The 18,575-nt window shown below is 44.8% G+C and overlaps 1 protein-coding gene across 1 annotated transcript in view; it reads right to left on the reverse strand.

Moving 5' to 3' along the window:
- aacs (acetoacetyl-CoA synthetase) overlaps positions 1-18,575 on the reverse strand; it is a 66,529-nt gene that overhangs the window by 35,914 nt on the left and 12,040 nt on the right. The window contains exons 5-8 of the mRNA XM_084191021.1: positions 5,121-5,218; positions 3,145-3,259; positions 2,977-3,058; positions 2,334-2,484 (exon numbers count right to left, since the gene is read on the reverse strand). Coding sequence (XP_084047147.1) covers positions 2,334-2,484; positions 2,977-3,058; positions 3,145-3,259; positions 5,121-5,218 — 446 coding nt within the window. The remainder of the gene's footprint in view (positions 1-2,333; positions 2,485-2,976; positions 3,059-3,144; positions 3,260-5,120; positions 5,219-18,575) is intronic.

Raw genomic sequence — 18,575 nt, forward strand, 5'->3', positions numbered from 1 at the left:
CAACCTCTACTACACTTGTGAGAAAGTTTTGTTTATTTCATTCCATTTACGTGTTATTGTATTTTGTTTGTAACGCTGCTGTCAATGTTGAGTAAGGACGTGCACGTGATTACGCATAGACGTAGGCCTGGGCTACCTGGCCTGTTCTACCTGGCCTGGCCTACCTGGCCTGGGCTAACTGGCCTGTGCTCAAACGGAACCAGTTTTAAACATGTCTGTAGCAATTTGATTTAGAAAACCATGATGCATCTGCAAAAAAATCATTATTGTTCTGAGGACTATAAGATGTGTAGTTTTTGGCAAAGTGTCTTATTTTAAATACATTTCCGCCTGAATTTAGTAAATTATTATCCCAAATTCTCATTACCGAAATGCGTCCGGTTTAAATTCTGTGGACATGTCTCATTACCTAACACTTTTCCCAAGTTCCTGTAAAAACCTAAAGTTTTATTCACTCATGATATGTAGAGTAGAAGTTCATTTAAATTGCTTATATGGCTTCAGAATGAGATTCTTATTCTCAAACACCCCCTTGACCCCACTTGGCTTTCTCATTAATTGTTTTCAGTGTTATGTTTAACTCAGGCCTTTTCATTAGGGGAGCAACGTAGTTTTTTTTTATTATAAATGGATTTGTCTTACTTTTTTGGACTGCTGCGGTAATGAGAATTGTGGGAAAATGCATAATGTTTGATCAAAAAACTATAATTATGAACTAGATAAGTACAGATCTCAGTGATCCAAGAGGAAATCTTTTTTTTTTTGGGGGGGGGGGGGGTCAAATGTCAGTTTTGTGAGAATGACACAAATGTATAAAATGTGCCCATTTAGGGATGTCGGATAGTATTTCTGATTGTCTTGAGAATGACAATAGTTCCTCAATGTATTGGAAAAATCTTTCCAGCTTTCTCCCTTTCGATAACCACAGAGCCTCGGCATGAAAGGGGAAAATGTAATGCTCGGATCCAGTGGAAACGTCATAAAAATGTGATTACTTTGGCTGTGTGCTTAGGGTCGTTGTCCTGTTGGAAGGTGAACCTTCGCCCCAGTCTGAAAACCTGCTCAATAAGTTACATAAAAATGGTACGGCGGTGCAGCACTCAACGTTCCTAAATTGTCCTCATGCTAGCCTCTGAGAAAGAAAAAAAAAAGTTTGGACATCCCTGACACAACGGGATCCCTCTATCGCTAATCTAAGTGTGCACTGGCAGAAGGACTTTTGGCGTTTAAGTGACTGTGTGATGCCAGGGCCATGAGAGCCGGGGGGGGGGGGGGTTTAATTACGAGATGAGGAGAGCGGGACTAGAAGTCAACGCTGAGATCGTGCTCCGATGCCTTATTTGTGAGAGACGCCATGCCTCGTCCCTTGTTTCCATAGCGGGAGCTGTTTGAGTTTGACAGCGTTCCTAACAAAGTCTAACAAGGTGCCTCTAGCGCCAGTTTAATTGCCTGTGCTGGCGGGCGCTGGCTGGCACCACCAGAGTCGAATGCCGCGTAACTATCTAATTATCCAGAGAAGAGGAAGGAGAAAGAGAAAGCGAGAGAGAGAGAACGAAGAGGAAATTGTACAATGGAAGGAAGGAGGGCACAGAGGGACAAAATTGAGAAAGAGGGAGGGAGACAGAGAGAAGCTAAAAGCGGCATCGAAATCTCATAAGCAAGCCCGGATGTCTAAACTAACAAGTCAACTGACTTATTTATTTTTGCCAGAAAATGTCAAATGTTTTGCCCTTGAAGGCTAAGTGCTTGTGAATTAGACATACAGTACACTCCACAGTGTTTTTAACAGCTCACCATAACTGAAACACACCATCCACAAGTCTTATTTCATCCATTTAAAATGGTGTAGTCTACAGTTTATTTCACTGTGTACAGAACTGATCCCTAATGAAAATATATCACACTTATGCTCAGATTAATGCACCAGTATAAAACCAGCCTTTACGTGACAACCATAGACAGACATACTTTTTCCCATATTTTTCTGATGGACCGTTGCTGCCATCTGGTGGGAGAAACCATTAATGAAGGGTAGTGTCGTGGCCTACATGGAATTTGTAGCTAGGATGTTGTTTGAATGTTGTTTTAATTTAGAAATAATAAGGTGAAGACATTCTACTGTTTCAAACTCACAAGGTGATGCACCCAACAATGCAGGATAGTTGCTATGGATTGGCATTTCTTCTGGAGTCTTATTTTGGATCCTACTTTGTGTTCCAATGTCCGCTGGAGTTCAGTGTGACGTTGATGACAGAACTGTGTACAGATGAGGTCTGACCCAGCAGCCAGTGTGTGTGTCTATGGTGTGCGTCAGAGTGACAGCTGTATCTTACCCCTGCCGAGTGCACCATACACTTGGGGGCTCCTGTGGTCCCAGAGGAGTACATGATGAACAGGGGGTGAGAGAAGGGCAGCTGCTCAAACTCCAGCTGAGGGGCCTGGTCCCCCTCCTTCCCTGTGGCCAAAAAGTCATCCAGATACACACTGGGGAAGGAGGGAGGGAGGGAGGGAGGGAGGGAGGGGAGGGGAGGGGAGGGAGGGAGGGAGGGGAGGGGGGAGGGAGGGGAGGGAGGGAGGGAGGGAGGGAGGGAGGGAGGGAGGGAGGGAGGGAGGGAGGGAGGGAGGGAGGGGAGGGAGGGAGGGAGGGAGGGAGGGGGGGGAGGGAGGGAGGGAGGGAGGGGAGGGAGGGAGGGAGGGAGGGAAAGGAGAGATGTAGACATGGTACAAGAGTACCACAGGAAGAGGGGGTTAAAAGAGACAACTCAGATAAATGTATAGCCAAAGCCCAAGAGGGAGAGACTGTAAGAGTGTTACTTCTATTGAAGGAAATGAACATATCACACACTTGACATTAGGTAAACTAGGGTAAATGATAAAACACAGTGTGCGTCTCTAATGGCACCCTATTTCCTATATAGTGCACTACTTTTGACCAGAGCCCATAGGGGTCAACCTTACTCAGTCAGAAATACACACCTATTAGGGATCCTGGAAAGATCCGTTTCCTGTTTGCTTCGTACATAGGGAATGACCACCACCTTCTGTAGATCGGGCAGTCCTAAAGAACAGACCATGGTTGTGAAGTTACACGCAGCCCAATACCAACTACACACACAACCACCCGCAAACAAGACATTGCCCTACCTTTGACGACACTGTGTAGTTTCTCCATGTGGTCGTGCCGTTTGCCGTTGTACACCACCGCTGCCACAGAGAAGATTAGTTTTGGCTGGATCTGAGAGAACCTGTCCAACACACCCTGAGAGAGAGACAGAGAGACAGAGAGAGAGAGAGAAGAGAGATAAATATTTTAGAGTTTTTAAAATTGTATAGAAATGCAATAAATGAGCTTAAACTTTCTTAAAATAAAGTGCCTTCTCAGTGAAGGCCAACTAGACAATCTTTGCTCCTGTATGGGATATTGTTCTCACTGTTTGCAAACTAGTAATTTTTTCTTGATATAATCAACAACTGCTCTTTCTTGTTCACCTGGAAATTCCTTATTCCACACAGTCAGCTAGGGAAATTCCTTATTCCACAGTCAGCTAGGGAAATTCCTTATTCCACAGTCAGCTAGGGAAATTCCTTATTCCACAGTCAGCTAGGGAAATTCCTTATTCCACAGTCAGCTAGGGAAATTCCTTATTCCACAGTCAGCTAGGGAAATTCCTTATTCCACAGTCAGCTAGGGAAATTTGATCAGAATCTTCCGAAACGGCAGTGAAACACTACAAATAGACTAACTTTTGCACCGATGACTTAATCTTTAGTTTTACAAGCCATATCTAACGTTGCATTTGACTATGCTGATGTGCTACAATGCTTTGTGTTGAAATACTATATTTCCACCACAAGAGGGCAGTAAGAGATCAGAAGACAGACGGTCCCAATAGTACTGCATCTCCTTCCTCCTGAAGTGTGCACTCCACTATTTCTCACAAATCTAAATAAATTGGATTGGTGGAGGCATGGGGTAGTGGGATTTCCCCCATATTTCCTATATCATAGCTTCCTTCCCAATTATCTCTCCTTCCTCCCAAAGTGTGCGGCTGTGATTGCAAACTGATTCGAAAAGGAAATTACTGGTATAAGAAATATAATAATAATAATAATAATAATAATAATAATAATAAGCCATTTAGCAGATGCTTTTATCCAAAGCGACTTACAGTCATGTGCGCATACATTTTTACGTATGGGTGGTCCCGGGGATCGAACCCACTACCCTGGCGTTACAAGCGCCATGCTCTACCAACTGAGCGGACCAAATATGGTGGAGACTCGTACTTGCCCATACCGCCGCCAATCAAACGCTTTTAGATTTGTGGGAAGTAGTTCATGAGTGCACACTTCGGGAGGAAGGAGGTATTGTTGGGACGCAACAGGACTGGTGGTATTCATGTTGACAGATGCATTCATGCAGAGACTGGTACCAATGCAGGGTGTCCCATTTCTAGAGTAGCATCAGCAGTATTCTGCCGGCGGGGGGACTCCCTCTCTCATTCATGCCGCAGTCTGACGCCACGTGTCACCACCCTCAACAGAATCCCTGCTCGTTGTGTGTGTGTGTGTGTGTGTGTGTGTGTCTTAAATACTTTTAGCATTTGCTTTAGCCTGCCTGTCGTGCCAGGTGGACTTTAAAATTATTTCAAAAATAGTATCTGAACCCAGGTCTGCAACATACTCGTATAGTCCCATTCACCCCCATGGTTGGTTCCCTGCTGGACAACTTGCCTTGTTAAACTAGACTGACCGGGTGCATTCAAGTTTAGTTTCAGTTCATTTGAACGTGCAAGAACAGGCTAGTTTAACAAGGCAACTGGACAGCTAAGGAAAGGCCATAACAGAGCTAACTAAACTACCCTCCCACACACTCTCACTCCCAAACAAAAGGTGTTGTGAGTGAATGTGCTTTATGTGTTGTGTCTGGGGTTGGGACTAGGGGCCATTCACAAGACAGACAATGTACTATTCCTAAATTAGAGGACACCCTCACCTACCCATAACCATGGCTGCTGACCTAGACCCTATCCTTCCTTCCCTCCCGTCCCCTTGGTCAACAGTGGTGGACTATATAGGAAATAGGGGGTCATTTGAGATGCAGTTGAGGTCATCCTTACGTTGACTCCAAAGTCCACGGAGGTGGACGACCAGATAGCCCCGATGCTGGCCGCAGCCAACATGGCCTCCACCGCATGGATTCCATTGGGTAGATAGCCTGAGAGAGCGACAGAGAGAGAGATTGCGACAGAGAGAGAGACAGAGAGACAAAGACAGAGAGAGAGACAGAAGAGGAGAAAAAAAGAGATGGTTTATTGTGGAGGGCACTCAAATTATCAATGTTAACATAACTCCTAAATCCTGTCTCCGTCAGGACGCCGTCTCCCTTGTTACTTGTGACTCACCAGGACATGATCTCATTTCATAGGGAGGAAAGAAAACAGCTGCTTGAAGATCTGGATAACAGAAGTCGTGGTACAGATAGCAGGATAAAGACAAGTCGTGGTACAGATAGCAGGATAAAGACAAGTCGTGGTACAGATAGCAGGATAAAGACAAATCGTGGTACAGATAGCAGGATAAAGACAAGTCGTGGTACAGATAGCAGGATAAAGACAAGTCGTGGTACAGATAGCAGGATAAAGACAAGTCGTGGTACAGATAGCAGGATAAAGACAAGTCGTGGTACAGATAGCAGGATAAAGACAAGTCGTGGTACAGATAGCAGGATAAAGACAAGTCGTGGTACAGATAGCAGGATAAAGACAAGTCGTGGTACAGATAGCAGGATAAAGACAAGTCGTGGTACAGATAGCAGGATAAAGACAAGTCGTGGTACAGATAGCAGGATAAAGACAAGTCGTGGTACAGATAGCAGGATAAAGACAAGTCGTGGTACAGATAGCAGGATAAAGACAAGTCGTGGTACAGATAGCAGGATAAAGACAAGTCGTGGTACAGATAGCAGGATAAAGACAAGTCGTGGTACAGATAGCAGGATAAAGACAAGTCGTGGTACAGATAGCAGGATAAAGACAAGTCGTGGTACAGATAGCAGGATAAAGACAAGTCGTGGTACAGATAGCAGGATAAAGACAAGTCGTGGTACAGATAGCAGGATAAAGACAAGTCGTGGTACAGATAGCAGGATAAAGACAAGTCGTGGTACAGATAGCAGGATAAAGACAAGTCGTGGTACAGATAGCAGGATAAAGACAAGTCGTGGTACAGATAGCAGGATAAAGACAAGTCGTGGTACAGATAGCAGGATAAAGACAAGTCGTGGTACAGATAGCAGGATAAAGACAAGTCGTGGTACAGATAGCAGGATAAAGACAAGTCGTGGTACAGATAGTAGGATAAAGACAAGTCGTGGTACAGATAGCAGGATAAAAGACAAGTCGTGGTACAGATAGCAGTATAAAGACAAGTCGTGGTACAGATAGCAGTATAAAGACAAGTCGTGGTACAGATAGCAGGATAAAGACAAGTCGTGGTACAGATAGCAGTATAAAGACAAGTCGTCGTACAGATAGCAGGATAAAGACAAATCGTGGTACAGATAGCAGGATAAAGACAAGTCGTCGTACAGATAGCAGTATAAAGACAAGTCGTGGTACAGATAGCAGGATAAAGACAAGTCGTGGTACAGATAGCAGTATAAAGACAAGTCGTCGTACAGATAGCAGGATAAAGACAAATCGTGGTACAGATAGCAGGATAAAGACAAGTCGTCGTACAGATAGCAGTATAAAGACAAATCGTGGTACAGATAGCAGGATAAAGACAAGTCGTGGTACAGATAGCAGGATAAAGACAAGTCGTGGTACAGATAGCAGGATAAAGACAAGTCGTGGTACAGATAGCAGGATAAAGACAAATCGTGGTACAGATAGCAGGATAAAGACAAGTCGTGGTACAGATAGCAGGATAAAGACAAGTCGTGGTACAGATAGCAGGATAAAGACAAGTCGTGGTACAGATAGCAGGATAAAGACAAGTCGTGGTACAGATAGCAGGATAAAGACAAGTCGTGGTACAGATAGCAGGATAAAGACAAGTCGTGGTACAGATAGCAGGATAAAGACAAGTCGTGGTACAGATAGCAGGATAAAGACAAGTCGTGGTACAGATAGCAGGATAAAGACAAATCGTGGTACAGATAGCAGGATAAAGACAAGTCGTGGTACAGATAGCAGGATAAAGACAAGTCGTGGTACATCGCAGTCGAGCTCAGCAGTGATATGTATGCTGTCTAAAAGGCTTCCACATACATAGGTTCGGTTTGCTCCTAGCAGAACTCGGCTAGGTGAAGTGATCTGTGCTCTTATACTCCCTAAAGACCTCTGCTTGAAAAATGAGAAAAAAGCTGCAATATTACCAGTTTGTCCCTCTTGAGACGCCGTATCAACAGCATACCCACTAACACTTCTTCAAAAGTCAGAATCAATCTAAGATAAATCTTTCATGAATTTACGTTTTTGCAGAGACAAACACTTAATTGAAGGTTCCCTACAGTCGGCTTACCTCAAGAAAAAAAAATTGCGCTCGAACATCCCAAAAAATACCTGCCGAACACCAAAACTACAAAAAATAAATATTGTCATAATACTGGGAAGCATACGCTAAGTTTTAGGTGAACAGCAGCCTGTTTGGTGGCAAAACAAGTAGGCCAGCAATGTCACGCGTCGCTCTGTCGCGCGTCGCTCTGTCATCGCTGGCTATTTTGTGTTCTGCACTTGTCTTTTTTTACTAGCACTGATTTTGCTGATCGCTGCTTTATTGAGAAACGATTTACTTACATTAACCTAGCTAATTACAGTAAGTGTCTGCCAAATGAGGTAACCGGTACGTGTGTGTGTGAGAGGTAGGCTAATCCAGGTAGGTAGGTCAGTGTGGCTAGCTGGCTGACCTGGTATCCCGGTGATCAGGTAATCCCCTAACTGGTTCAGAGGCACACAGAGGGGTTAGGGAGAAAGGACACAGCTTTAAAGAAGAAAAGTAGAGGCCTATATGACTGTCTGTAGAGTTGTGACACACAACACCTTGCACTCACTCGGTGGAAACCTTCAACAGCAAGATCCTCACCTATAGGCTATGTCAGATATTCCCAATCCTGTTCCTGGGTCGCCAAGAACACATTTTTTGTTTTTGTCCTCGTACGAACACACTAATCAACTCACCACCAACCCTTTTGATTATTTGAATCAGGTGTGAAAAACAATACTGTGCACCCCTTTGGGTCCCCAGCACAAGGAACCAATGGGCCATTTAATGTAGCCTACAGTAAGACTAGCTACCACAACTGCCATTGGTTAAATGGGGATCCTAAATAAAATACAATATATATATATATACACACCATAACCTACAACACTGGACGATACACTGAGTGCACAAAACAATTGGTTGGGGCATGAACTCTCCAAGGTGTCGAAAGCTTTCCACAGGGATGCTGGGCCATGTTGACTCCAATACTTCCCACAGTTGTGTCAAGTTGGCTGGATGTCGTTTGGGTGGTGGACCATTCTTGATACACACGGGAAACTGTTGAGCGTCAAAAACCCAGCAGCATTGCAGTTCTTGACACACACAAAAACGGTGCCCTTGGCACCTACTACCACACCCTGTTCAAAAGGCACTTCAAATATTTTGACGTGCCCATTCACCCTCTGAATGGCACACATACACAATCCATGTCACAATTGTCTCAAGGCTTAACAAGGCCTTCTTTAACTTGTCTCCTCCCCTTCATCTACACTGACTGAAGTGGATTTAACAAGTGACGTGAACAAAGGATGATAGCTTTGACTTCGATTCACCTGGTCAGTCTGTCATGGAAAGAGTGTTCCTAATGTTTTGTACACTCAATATATTATCTAACCTACAACACTGGGCTATATATAATGTAACCTACATCACTGGGATATATAATGTAACCTACAACACAGTTATATCATGTAACCTACGACCTACATCCACAAACTAACAACTGGCTCTGTCGTAGCCGGCCGCGACCGGGAGACCCATGGGGCGGCGCACAATTGGCCCAGCGTCGTCCAGGGTAGGGGAGGGAATGGCCGGCAGGGATGTAGCTCAGTTGGTTGAGCAAGGCATTTGCAACGCCAGGGTTGTGGGTTCGATTCCAGTATGAATATATATATTTTTTTTAATGAATGCACTCACTAACTGTAAGTCACTCTGGATAAGAGGGTCTGCTAAATGACTAAAATGTCAAATGTAAATGGATGGAACTAGTGTGGTAGAGAGAAACTGACTGTGACAAAGTTGTGACTATGACAACCGTGTTAATAAGCTAGTACTTCCTTATTACCTGAGGCTAAGGAGACAGTATCAGACTGAACAATAAGGAAGGACAGGAGTTAGTGAAGCGGTGATTGTTAAGAGGTTGGTCTTCAATGGAAAAGCATGTTGAAGGTATTGCTTGGTTGGGGCTTTGATCACATGGTTTAGATATAGACCTGGTCAAAGTATTAGCCACTATACCCTCAAATCTAGAGAGAAACCGTTGTTACAAATAATTATATCTACATATACACATCTTCCAAAAGCTTCTGATAGAAACACATGTAACTGGAAAATGTGTATTTTTTCAGCATGAAAAAAAAATGTCAAATGTGTCTTACTCAGCAATACACACACACACGCACGCACAGTAATGCATTCATTTTTCTCTTAACAAATGAATTGGTATGCAGTTTACATATTCATATTAAGACAGACACAGGCCTAGTAGAACACCACAGAACTACAGTCCTGGTCAAACGTTTTGAGAATGACAAGTATTGGTCTTCACAAAGTTCGCTGCTTCAGTATTTTTAGATATTTTTGTCAGAAGTTACTATGGTATACTGAAGTATAATTACAAGCATTCCATAAGTGTCAAAGGCTTTTTATTGACAATTACATTAAGTTCATGCAAAGAGTCAATATTTGCAGTGTTGACCCTTCTTTTTCAAGACCTCTGCAATCCACCCTGGCATGCTGTCAATTAACTTCTGGGCCACATCCTGACTGATGGCAGCCCATTCTTGCATAATCAATGCTTGGAGTTTGTCAGAATTTGTGGGTTATTGTTTGTGCACCCGCCTCTTGAGGATTGACCACAAGTTCTCAATGGGATTAAGGTCTGGGGAGTTTCCTGGCCATGGACCAAAAATGTCGATGTTTTGTTCCCCGAGCCACTTAGTTATCACTTTTGCCTTATGGCAAGGTGCTCCATCATGCTGGAAAATGGATTGTTTGTCACCAAACTGTTCTTGGATGGTTGGGAGAAGTTGCTCTCGGAGGATGTGTTGGTACCATTCTTTATTCATGGCTGTGTTCTTAGGCAAAATTGTGAGTGAGCCCACTCCCTTGGCTGAGAAGCAACCCCACACATGAATGGTCTCAGGATGCTTTACTGTTGGCATGACACAGGACTGATGGTAGCGCTCACCTTGTCTCCTCCGGACAAGCTTTTTTCCGGATGCCCCAAACAATCGGAAAGGGGATTCATCAGAGAAAATGACTTTACCCCAGTCCTCGGATGTCCAATCCCTGTACCTTTTGTAGAATATCAGTCTGTCCGAGATGTTTTTCCTGGAGAGAAGTGGCTTCCTCGCTGCCCTTCTTGACACCAGGCCATCCTCTAAAAGTCTTCGCCTCACTGTGCAGATGCACTCACACCTGCCTGCTGCCATTCCTGAGCAAGCTCTGCACTGGTGGTGCCCCGATCCCGCAGCTGAATCAACTTTAGGAGACAGTCCTGGCACTTGCTGGACTTTCTTTGGCGCCCTGAAGCCTTCTTCACAACAATTGAACCTCTCTCCTTGAAGTTCTTGATGATCCGATAAATGGTGGATTTAGGTGCAATCTTACTAGCAGCAATATCCTTGCCTGTGAAGCCCTTTTTGTGCAAAGCAATGATGAGGGCACGTGTTTCCTTGCAGGTAACCATGGTTAAAAGAGGAAGAACAATGATTTCAAGCACCACCCTCCTTTTAAAGCTTCCAGTCTGTTATTATAACTCAATCAGCATGACAGAGTGATCTCCAGCCTTGTCCTCGTCAACACTCACACCTGTGTTAACGAGAGAATCACTGACATGATGTCAGCTGGTCCTTTTGTGGCAGGGCTGAAATGCAGTGGAAATGTGTTTTTGGGGATTAAGTTCATTTTCATGGCAAAGAGGGACTTTGCAATTAATTGCAATTCATCTGATCACTCTTCATGACGTTCTAGAGTATATGCAAATTGCCATCATAAAAACTGAGGCAGCAGACTTTGTGAAAATTTATATCTGTGTAATTCTCAAATCTTTTGACCACGACTGTAGAATGAGATTCTATTTCTATGTAACACACAAGGTTAAATGAAGGAGAGAACCGTGAGATAGCACCATCTGCAGCTGGAGGGTTCATTTCTAGAAGGATCGATGGAGAGGGGAGTGTTTTGACTGCAGCCATAAACCTTGACTGGTTTCCATCTGCTGAGTGAGCATACATCTCCCCCACACTGGAAAGGCAGTCCACACTTTATCAAACAGAGTCAGACAAGGCCACATAGCACACACACACACACACACACACACACACACACACACACACACACACACACACACACACACACACACACACACACAGATACACAGATACACAGATAGACACCTTGTATTACATCACACAAACCCGTCACCAATTATGGTTTACCATACACTCTGCAGATACAGTACACCTACAGGTTGAGTAATGCTATTATATTCTGCTTCAGCTATTTTTAGGATTGCAGCGGACAACTCGAAAGACGACTGAAGACTATTATGTACAAGATGAAAACGCAATGACAGCACAGAACAGCAGGGAGTGTCCATCTCTAAAAAATAAAAATACAAAATCACAGTTCTTGATCTTTTTCTGCTATTCAAAAGGTTTGCTGAGCTCTCCTACTGAAACTATGATAGTCTTATCGTACCACCATAGAACAAGCCATCCAGCCCATGTCCCCTCCATGTCATTCATCCTCTTGCCTTGTTACACGGTGTATCCAGCCCATGTCCCCTCCATGTCATTCATCCTCTTGCCTTGTTACACGGTGTATCCAGCCCATGTCCCCTCCATGTCATTCATCCTCTTGCCTTGTTACACGGTGTATCCAGCCCATGTCCCCTCCATGTCATTCATCCTCTTGCCTTGTTACACGGTGTAGGGTGAAATTGCCCCTAGACCCTGATCTTGGGTTAGTTTAGCATTTCCTCCACTAATGGGGTGATTACTTTGCATAAAAGTAATCAGATTAGATTGTAGGTAGGTATTGTAGTTAGGTATTGTAGGTAGTTTATCTAGGTGGTTATTGTAGGTTATTGTAGGTAAGTATTGTATTCGGTGAAGCACGAGGATAGCTAACCCACTACCTGGACTAGCTAGCGGGTAGCTACTGGTAACTATTAGCAACTGTGGATAGTTGTTTCCAATGTTATTTCACGCTTAAGAGTACCTGTAATTATGCCAGCTAGCTACCTACCATTCAGCTGTTTTTCTAACCTCATTATCTGAAGCGTTAACGTTAGGTAGTTAGTAGCTACTGTACTCGAAATGTAGCTAGCTTGTTGCTACTTGGATAGCTAACTAAACAATAGCTGGAATGACCTAGCTTTAATATTTGGAGACGCTTTCTCTCCGTTGGGACAGACGCGAACTGGCTGAATCGATTCAGTGGCTAGCTTTGCACTTAACTGGCTAACAGTAACTACTAAGGGTAAGTTATAACCTACATTTATTTGTGTTTTGTTTTTACATACTGGTAACCAGAGTCGTTCAAAGGAATTCGGGACATGGGTGACTAGTTAACGTTAGCTTGGCTCTCTCTGTGTGTTCGTGCCGTTGGAGCAGGGGTTGGTTCGTTGGCAGAGAGCAATGGCTAGCTAGTATGCTAACTATTCTAGCTAACTAACTGGCTGAATAAGTTGACGACGTACTCACTCAAACTGTCAACACTAACCCAAAACTTTACACAACTTTAGACACGGACACGAATGATCTGCTTGGCGTGTTAACACACTGGTGGTTTGTTGTAACCGAGTATTGGTGCTAAACCGTGTTATTGGAGGCTGGCATGCTAGTTGGCTATGACGTCATCGGATTCGGTGCCCTGGACGGTTTTCACGGAAGAATACTGTACCAAGTTAGCTAGCTGAATAAACTAAGTTAGAGTCTATTCCTAGAAAACATTGAAACGCTGTAGTTTACAACAATTATAATTTCTGAAGTTGGGAGAGTTATATTTGAGTGTTTCAGTGAAACGTAAGTGAGGGAGGCCCCACTCAGCCTATGCTACCCTCCAGTCCGTCGACTTCTTGGCACTGATGGAATCATGGATTTATCGCACTCCAGGTTCCCTTGGAGAGTTCATCAATGAGCTTGACAAGTTCCTTTCCTGAGGATGGCTCACCCCTCACAGTTATGGGTGACTTTAACCTCCCTACGTCTGCCTTTGACTCATTTCTCTCTCTCCTTCTTTCCACTCCTTTCCTCTTTTGACCTCACCCTCTCACCGTCCCCCCCTACTCACAAGGCAGGCAATACGCTTGACCTCATCTTTACTAGATGCTGTTCTTCTACTAATCTCACTGCAACTCCCCTCCATGTCTCCGACCACTACTTTGTATCCTTTTCTCTCTCGCTCTGCTCCAACACTACTCACTCTGCCCCTACTCAGATGGTAATGTGCCGTCGCAACCTTCGCTCTCTCTCTCTCTCACCACTCTCTCCTCTTCCATCCTATAATCTCTTCCCTCTGCTAAATCCTTCTCCCTTCGATCTCCTGATTCTGCCTCCTCAACCCTCCTCTCCTCCCTTTCTGCATCTTTTGACTCTCTATGTCCCCTATCCTCCCGGCCGGCTCGGTCCTCCCCTCCTGCTCCGTGGCTTGACGACTCATTGCGAGCTCACAGAAGAGGGCTCCGGGCAGCCGAGCGGAAATGGAGGAAAACTAGACTCCCTGCGGACCTGTCATCTTTTCACTCCCTCCTCTCTACATTTTCTTCCTCTGTTTCCACTGCCACAGCCACTTTCTACCACTCAAAATTTCAAGCCTCTGCCTCTAACCCTAGGAAGCTCTTTGCCACCTTCTCCTCCCTGCTGAATCCTCCTCCCCCTCCCTCTCTGTGGATGACTTCGTCAACCATTTTGAAAAGGTTGACGACATCCGATCCTCATTTATTAAGTCAAATGACACCGCTGGTCCTGCTCACACTGCCCTAACCTATGCTTTGACTTCTTTCTCCCCTCTCTCTCCAGATAAAATCTTGCGACTTGTGACGGCCAGCCGCCCAAAAACCTGCCCGCTTGACCCTATCCCCTCCTCTCTTCTCCAGACCATTTCCGGAGACCTTCTCCCTTACCTCACCTCGCTCATCAACTCATCCTTGACCGCTGGCCATGTCCCTTCCGTCTTCAAGAGAGCGAGAGTTGCACCCCTCCTCAAAACACCTACACTCGATCCCTCCGATGTCAACAACTACAGACCAGTATCCCTTCTTTCTTTTCTCTCCAAAACTCTTGAGCCTGCCGTCTCTAGCCAACTCTCCTGCTATCTCTCTCAGAATGACCTTCTTGATCCAAACCAGTCAGGTTTCAAGACTGGTCATTCAACTGAGACTACTCTTCTCTGTGTCACGGAGGCTCTCCGCACTGCTAAAGCTAACTCTCTCTCCTCTGCTCTCATCCTAGAACTATCTGCTGCCTTTGATACTGTGAACCATCAGATCCCCCTCGCCACCCTCTCCGAGTTGGGCATCTCTGGCGCTGCTCACTCTTGGATTGCGTCCTACCTGACAGGTCGCTCCTACCAGGTGGTGTGGCGAGAATCTGTCTCCGCACCACGTGCTCTCACCACTGGTGTCCCCCAGGGCTCAGTTCTAGGCCCTCTCCTATTCTCTCTATACACCAAGTCACTTGGCTCTGTCATACCCTCACATGGTCTCTCCTATCATTGCTACGCAGACGACACACAATTAATTTTCTACTTTCCCCCTTCTGATAACCAGGTGGCGAATCGCATCTCTGCATGTCTGGCAGACATATCAGTGTGGATGTTGGATCACCACCTCAAGCTGAATCTTGGCAAGACGGAGATGCTCTTCCTCCCGGGGAAGGACTTCCCGCTCCATGATCTCGCCATCATGGTTGACAACTCCATTGTGTCCTCCTCCCAGAGTGCAAAGAACCTTGGCGTGACCCTGGACAACACCCTGTCGTTCTCTGCTAACATCAAAGCGGTGACCCGATCCTGCAGGTTCATGCTCTAAAACATTCGCAGAGTACGACCCTACCTTACACAGAAAGCGGCACAGGTCCTAATCCAGGCACTTGTCATCTCCCGTCTGGATTACTGCAACTCGCTGTTGGCTGGGCTCCCTGCCTGTGCCATTAAACCCCTACAACTTGTCCAGAACGCTGCAGCCCGTCTGGTGTTCAACCTTCCCAAGTTCTCTCATGTCACCCCGCTCCTCCGCATACTCCACTGGCTTCCAGTTGAAGCTCTACTACAAGACCATGGTGCTTGCCTACGGAGCTGTGAGGGGAATGGCACCTCCTTACCTTCAGGCTCTGATCAGACCCTACACCCAAACGAGGGCACTACGTTCATCCACCTCTGGCCTGCTAGCCCCCCTACCTCTACGGAAGCACAGTTCCCGCTCAGCCCAGTCAAAGCTATTCGCTACTCTGGCACCCCAATGGTGGAACAAGCTCCCCCACGACGCCAGGACAGCGGAGTCACTGACCACCTTCTACCCCCACTCCCCATAAAAAAAAGAAAAAGTTGAATGCACCAATTTGTAAGTCGCTCTGGATAAGAGCGTCTGCTAAATGATGTAAATGTAATGGTTAAGGTTAGGATTGGGGGAGGGGAAGCTGATCCTAGATCTGTACCTAGGGTAAACTTAGCGTCTTCCACATCTACTATAGTTGATGTATTTATCAGGGACCGTGCATTCCAAAATAGTGTACCGTACTTAGCTCCATCTCATTTCCATCTGCAGCAGTCCCTTCCTTGAGCATCTCACACAAACACACACTCCTTCACACACACACACCCCAGTGGAGGCTGCTGAGGGGAGGATGGCTCATAGTAATGGCTGGAACAGTCCGCTCCAGCCATTACCACAAGCCCGTCCTACCCAATTAAGGTGCCACCAACCTCCTGTGACACACACAGGTAGTATGACTCACTGAGTAGAGGTGTGTGTGTGTAGGACAGAGTCACTGACCTCTCCTTAATGGACCCTCACATAAAGAATCAGAGACTATGGGCTTAAAGTAATTTAGCTAATGGATCCCACGGCTACAATCCCCCCCCCTATCGAATTGATGGTAGGCTACATGCCCTTGCACCACAGAGAGCCTCTAGCTTAGATTCAGCTAATGGATACATTTTTATTGGTCGTCATTTTCTCAAAAATAATACATAAATAAATATATATATTATATACATAAACACCCACCAATTGCCTTCGGAAAGTATTCAGAACACTTGACTTTTTCCACTTTGTTATGTTACAGCCTTATTCTAAAATGGATTCAATCATTAAGAATCCTCAGCAATCTACACGCAATACCCCATGACAAAGCGAAAACAGTTTTTGATATTTTAGCAAATTTATTTTAAAAACCAAGAAATACCTTATTTACATAAGTATTCAGACCCTTTGCTATGAGACTAAAAATTGAGCTCAGGTCCATCCTGTTTCCATTGATCATCCTTGAGATGTTTCTACAACTTGATTGGACTCCACCTGTGGTAAATTCAATTGATGATTGGGCATGATTTGGAAAGGCACACACCTGTCTATATAAAAAGGTCTCGCAGTTGACAGTGCATGTCAGAGCAAAAACCAAGCCATGAGGTCGAAGGAATTGTCTGTAGAGCCCCGAGACAGGATTGTGTCGAGGCACAGATTAGGGAAAGGGTACTAAAATATTTCTGCAGCATTGAAAGTCCCCAAGAACACAGTGGCTTCCATCATTTCTAAATGGAAGAAGTTTGGAAACACCAAGACTCTTCCTAGAGCTGGCCGCCCGGCCAAACTGAGCAATCGGGGGAGAAGGGCCTTGGTCAGGGAGGTGACCTAGAACCCGATGGTCACTCTGACAGAGCTCTAGAGATCCTCTGTGGAGATGGGAGAACCTTCCAGAAGGACAACCATCTCTGCAGCACTCCACCATGACAGCCTGCTTGGAGTTTGCCTAAAGGCACCTAAAGGAATCAAGATTCTCTGGTCTGATGAAACCAAGATATAAATCTTTGGCCTGAATGCCAAGCGTCACGTCTGGAGAAAACCTGGCACTATCCCTATGGTGAAGCATGGTGGTGGCAGCATCATGCTATGGAGACTAGTCAGGATCGAGGCAAAGATGAACGGAACAAAGTACAGAGAGATCCTTGATGAAAACCTGCTATAGAGCGCTCAGAACCTCAGACTCGGTCGACGGTTCACCTTCCAACAGGACAACGACCCTAAGCACACAGCCAAGAAAATGCAGGAGTGGCTTCGGGACAAGTCTCTGAATGTCCTTGAGTGGCCCAGCCAGAGCCTGGACTTGAACCCGATCGAACATCTCTGGAGAGACCTGAAAATAGCTGTGAAGCTCCCCATCCAACCTGACAGAGCTTGAGAGGATCTGCAGAGAAGAATATAATCTCCCCAAATACAGGTATGCCAAGCTTGTAGCGTCATACCCAAGAAGACTAGAGGCTGTAATCGCTGCCAAAGGTGCATCAACAAAATACTGAGTAAAGGGTCTGAATGCTTATGTTAATTTATTTTTTACATTTAAATGTATTTCATTTCTAAAAACCTGTTTTTGCTTTGTCATTATGGGGTATTGTGTGTAGATTGAGGGTGAAAAAACGATTTAATCAATTTTAAAATAACGCTGTAACCAAACAAAATGTGGAAAAAGTCAAGGGGTCTGAATACTTTCCGAAGGCACTGTATGTATGTATGTATGTATGTATGTATGTATGTATGTATGTATGTACGTACACACACACTACCAGTCAAAGGTTTGGACACACCTACTCATTCAAGGGTTTTTCTTTATTTGTACTATTTTTTACATTGTAGAATAATAGTGAAGAGATCAAAACTATGAAATAACACATATGGAATCATGTAGTAACCAAAAAAAAGTGTTTAAAAAAAGTATTCAAATAGCCACCCTTTGCCTTGATGACAGCTTTGCACACTCTTGGCATTCTCTCAACCAGCTTCATGAAGTACTCACCAGGAATGCATTTCAATGAACAGGTGTGCCTTCTTAAAAGTTAATTTGTGGAATTTATTTCCTTCTTAATGCGTTTGAGCCAATCAGTTGTGTTGTGACAAGGTAGGGGTGGTATACAGAAGATAGCCTTATTTGGTAAAAGTCCATATTACGTCAAGAACAGCTCAAATAAGCAAAGAGAAACGACAGTCCATCATTACTTTAAGACATGAAGGTCAGTCAATATGGAACATTTTAAGAATTTTGAAAGATTCTTCAAGTGCAGTCGCAAAAACCATCAAGCGCTAT

The sequence above is a fragment of the Coregonus lavaretus genome (assembly GCF_964263955.1).
Source record: "Coregonus lavaretus genome assembly, contig: HAP1_SCAFFOLD_1875, whole genome shotgun sequence".
NCBI lineage: Eukaryota > Metazoa > Chordata > Actinopteri > Salmoniformes > Salmonidae > Coregonus > Coregonus lavaretus.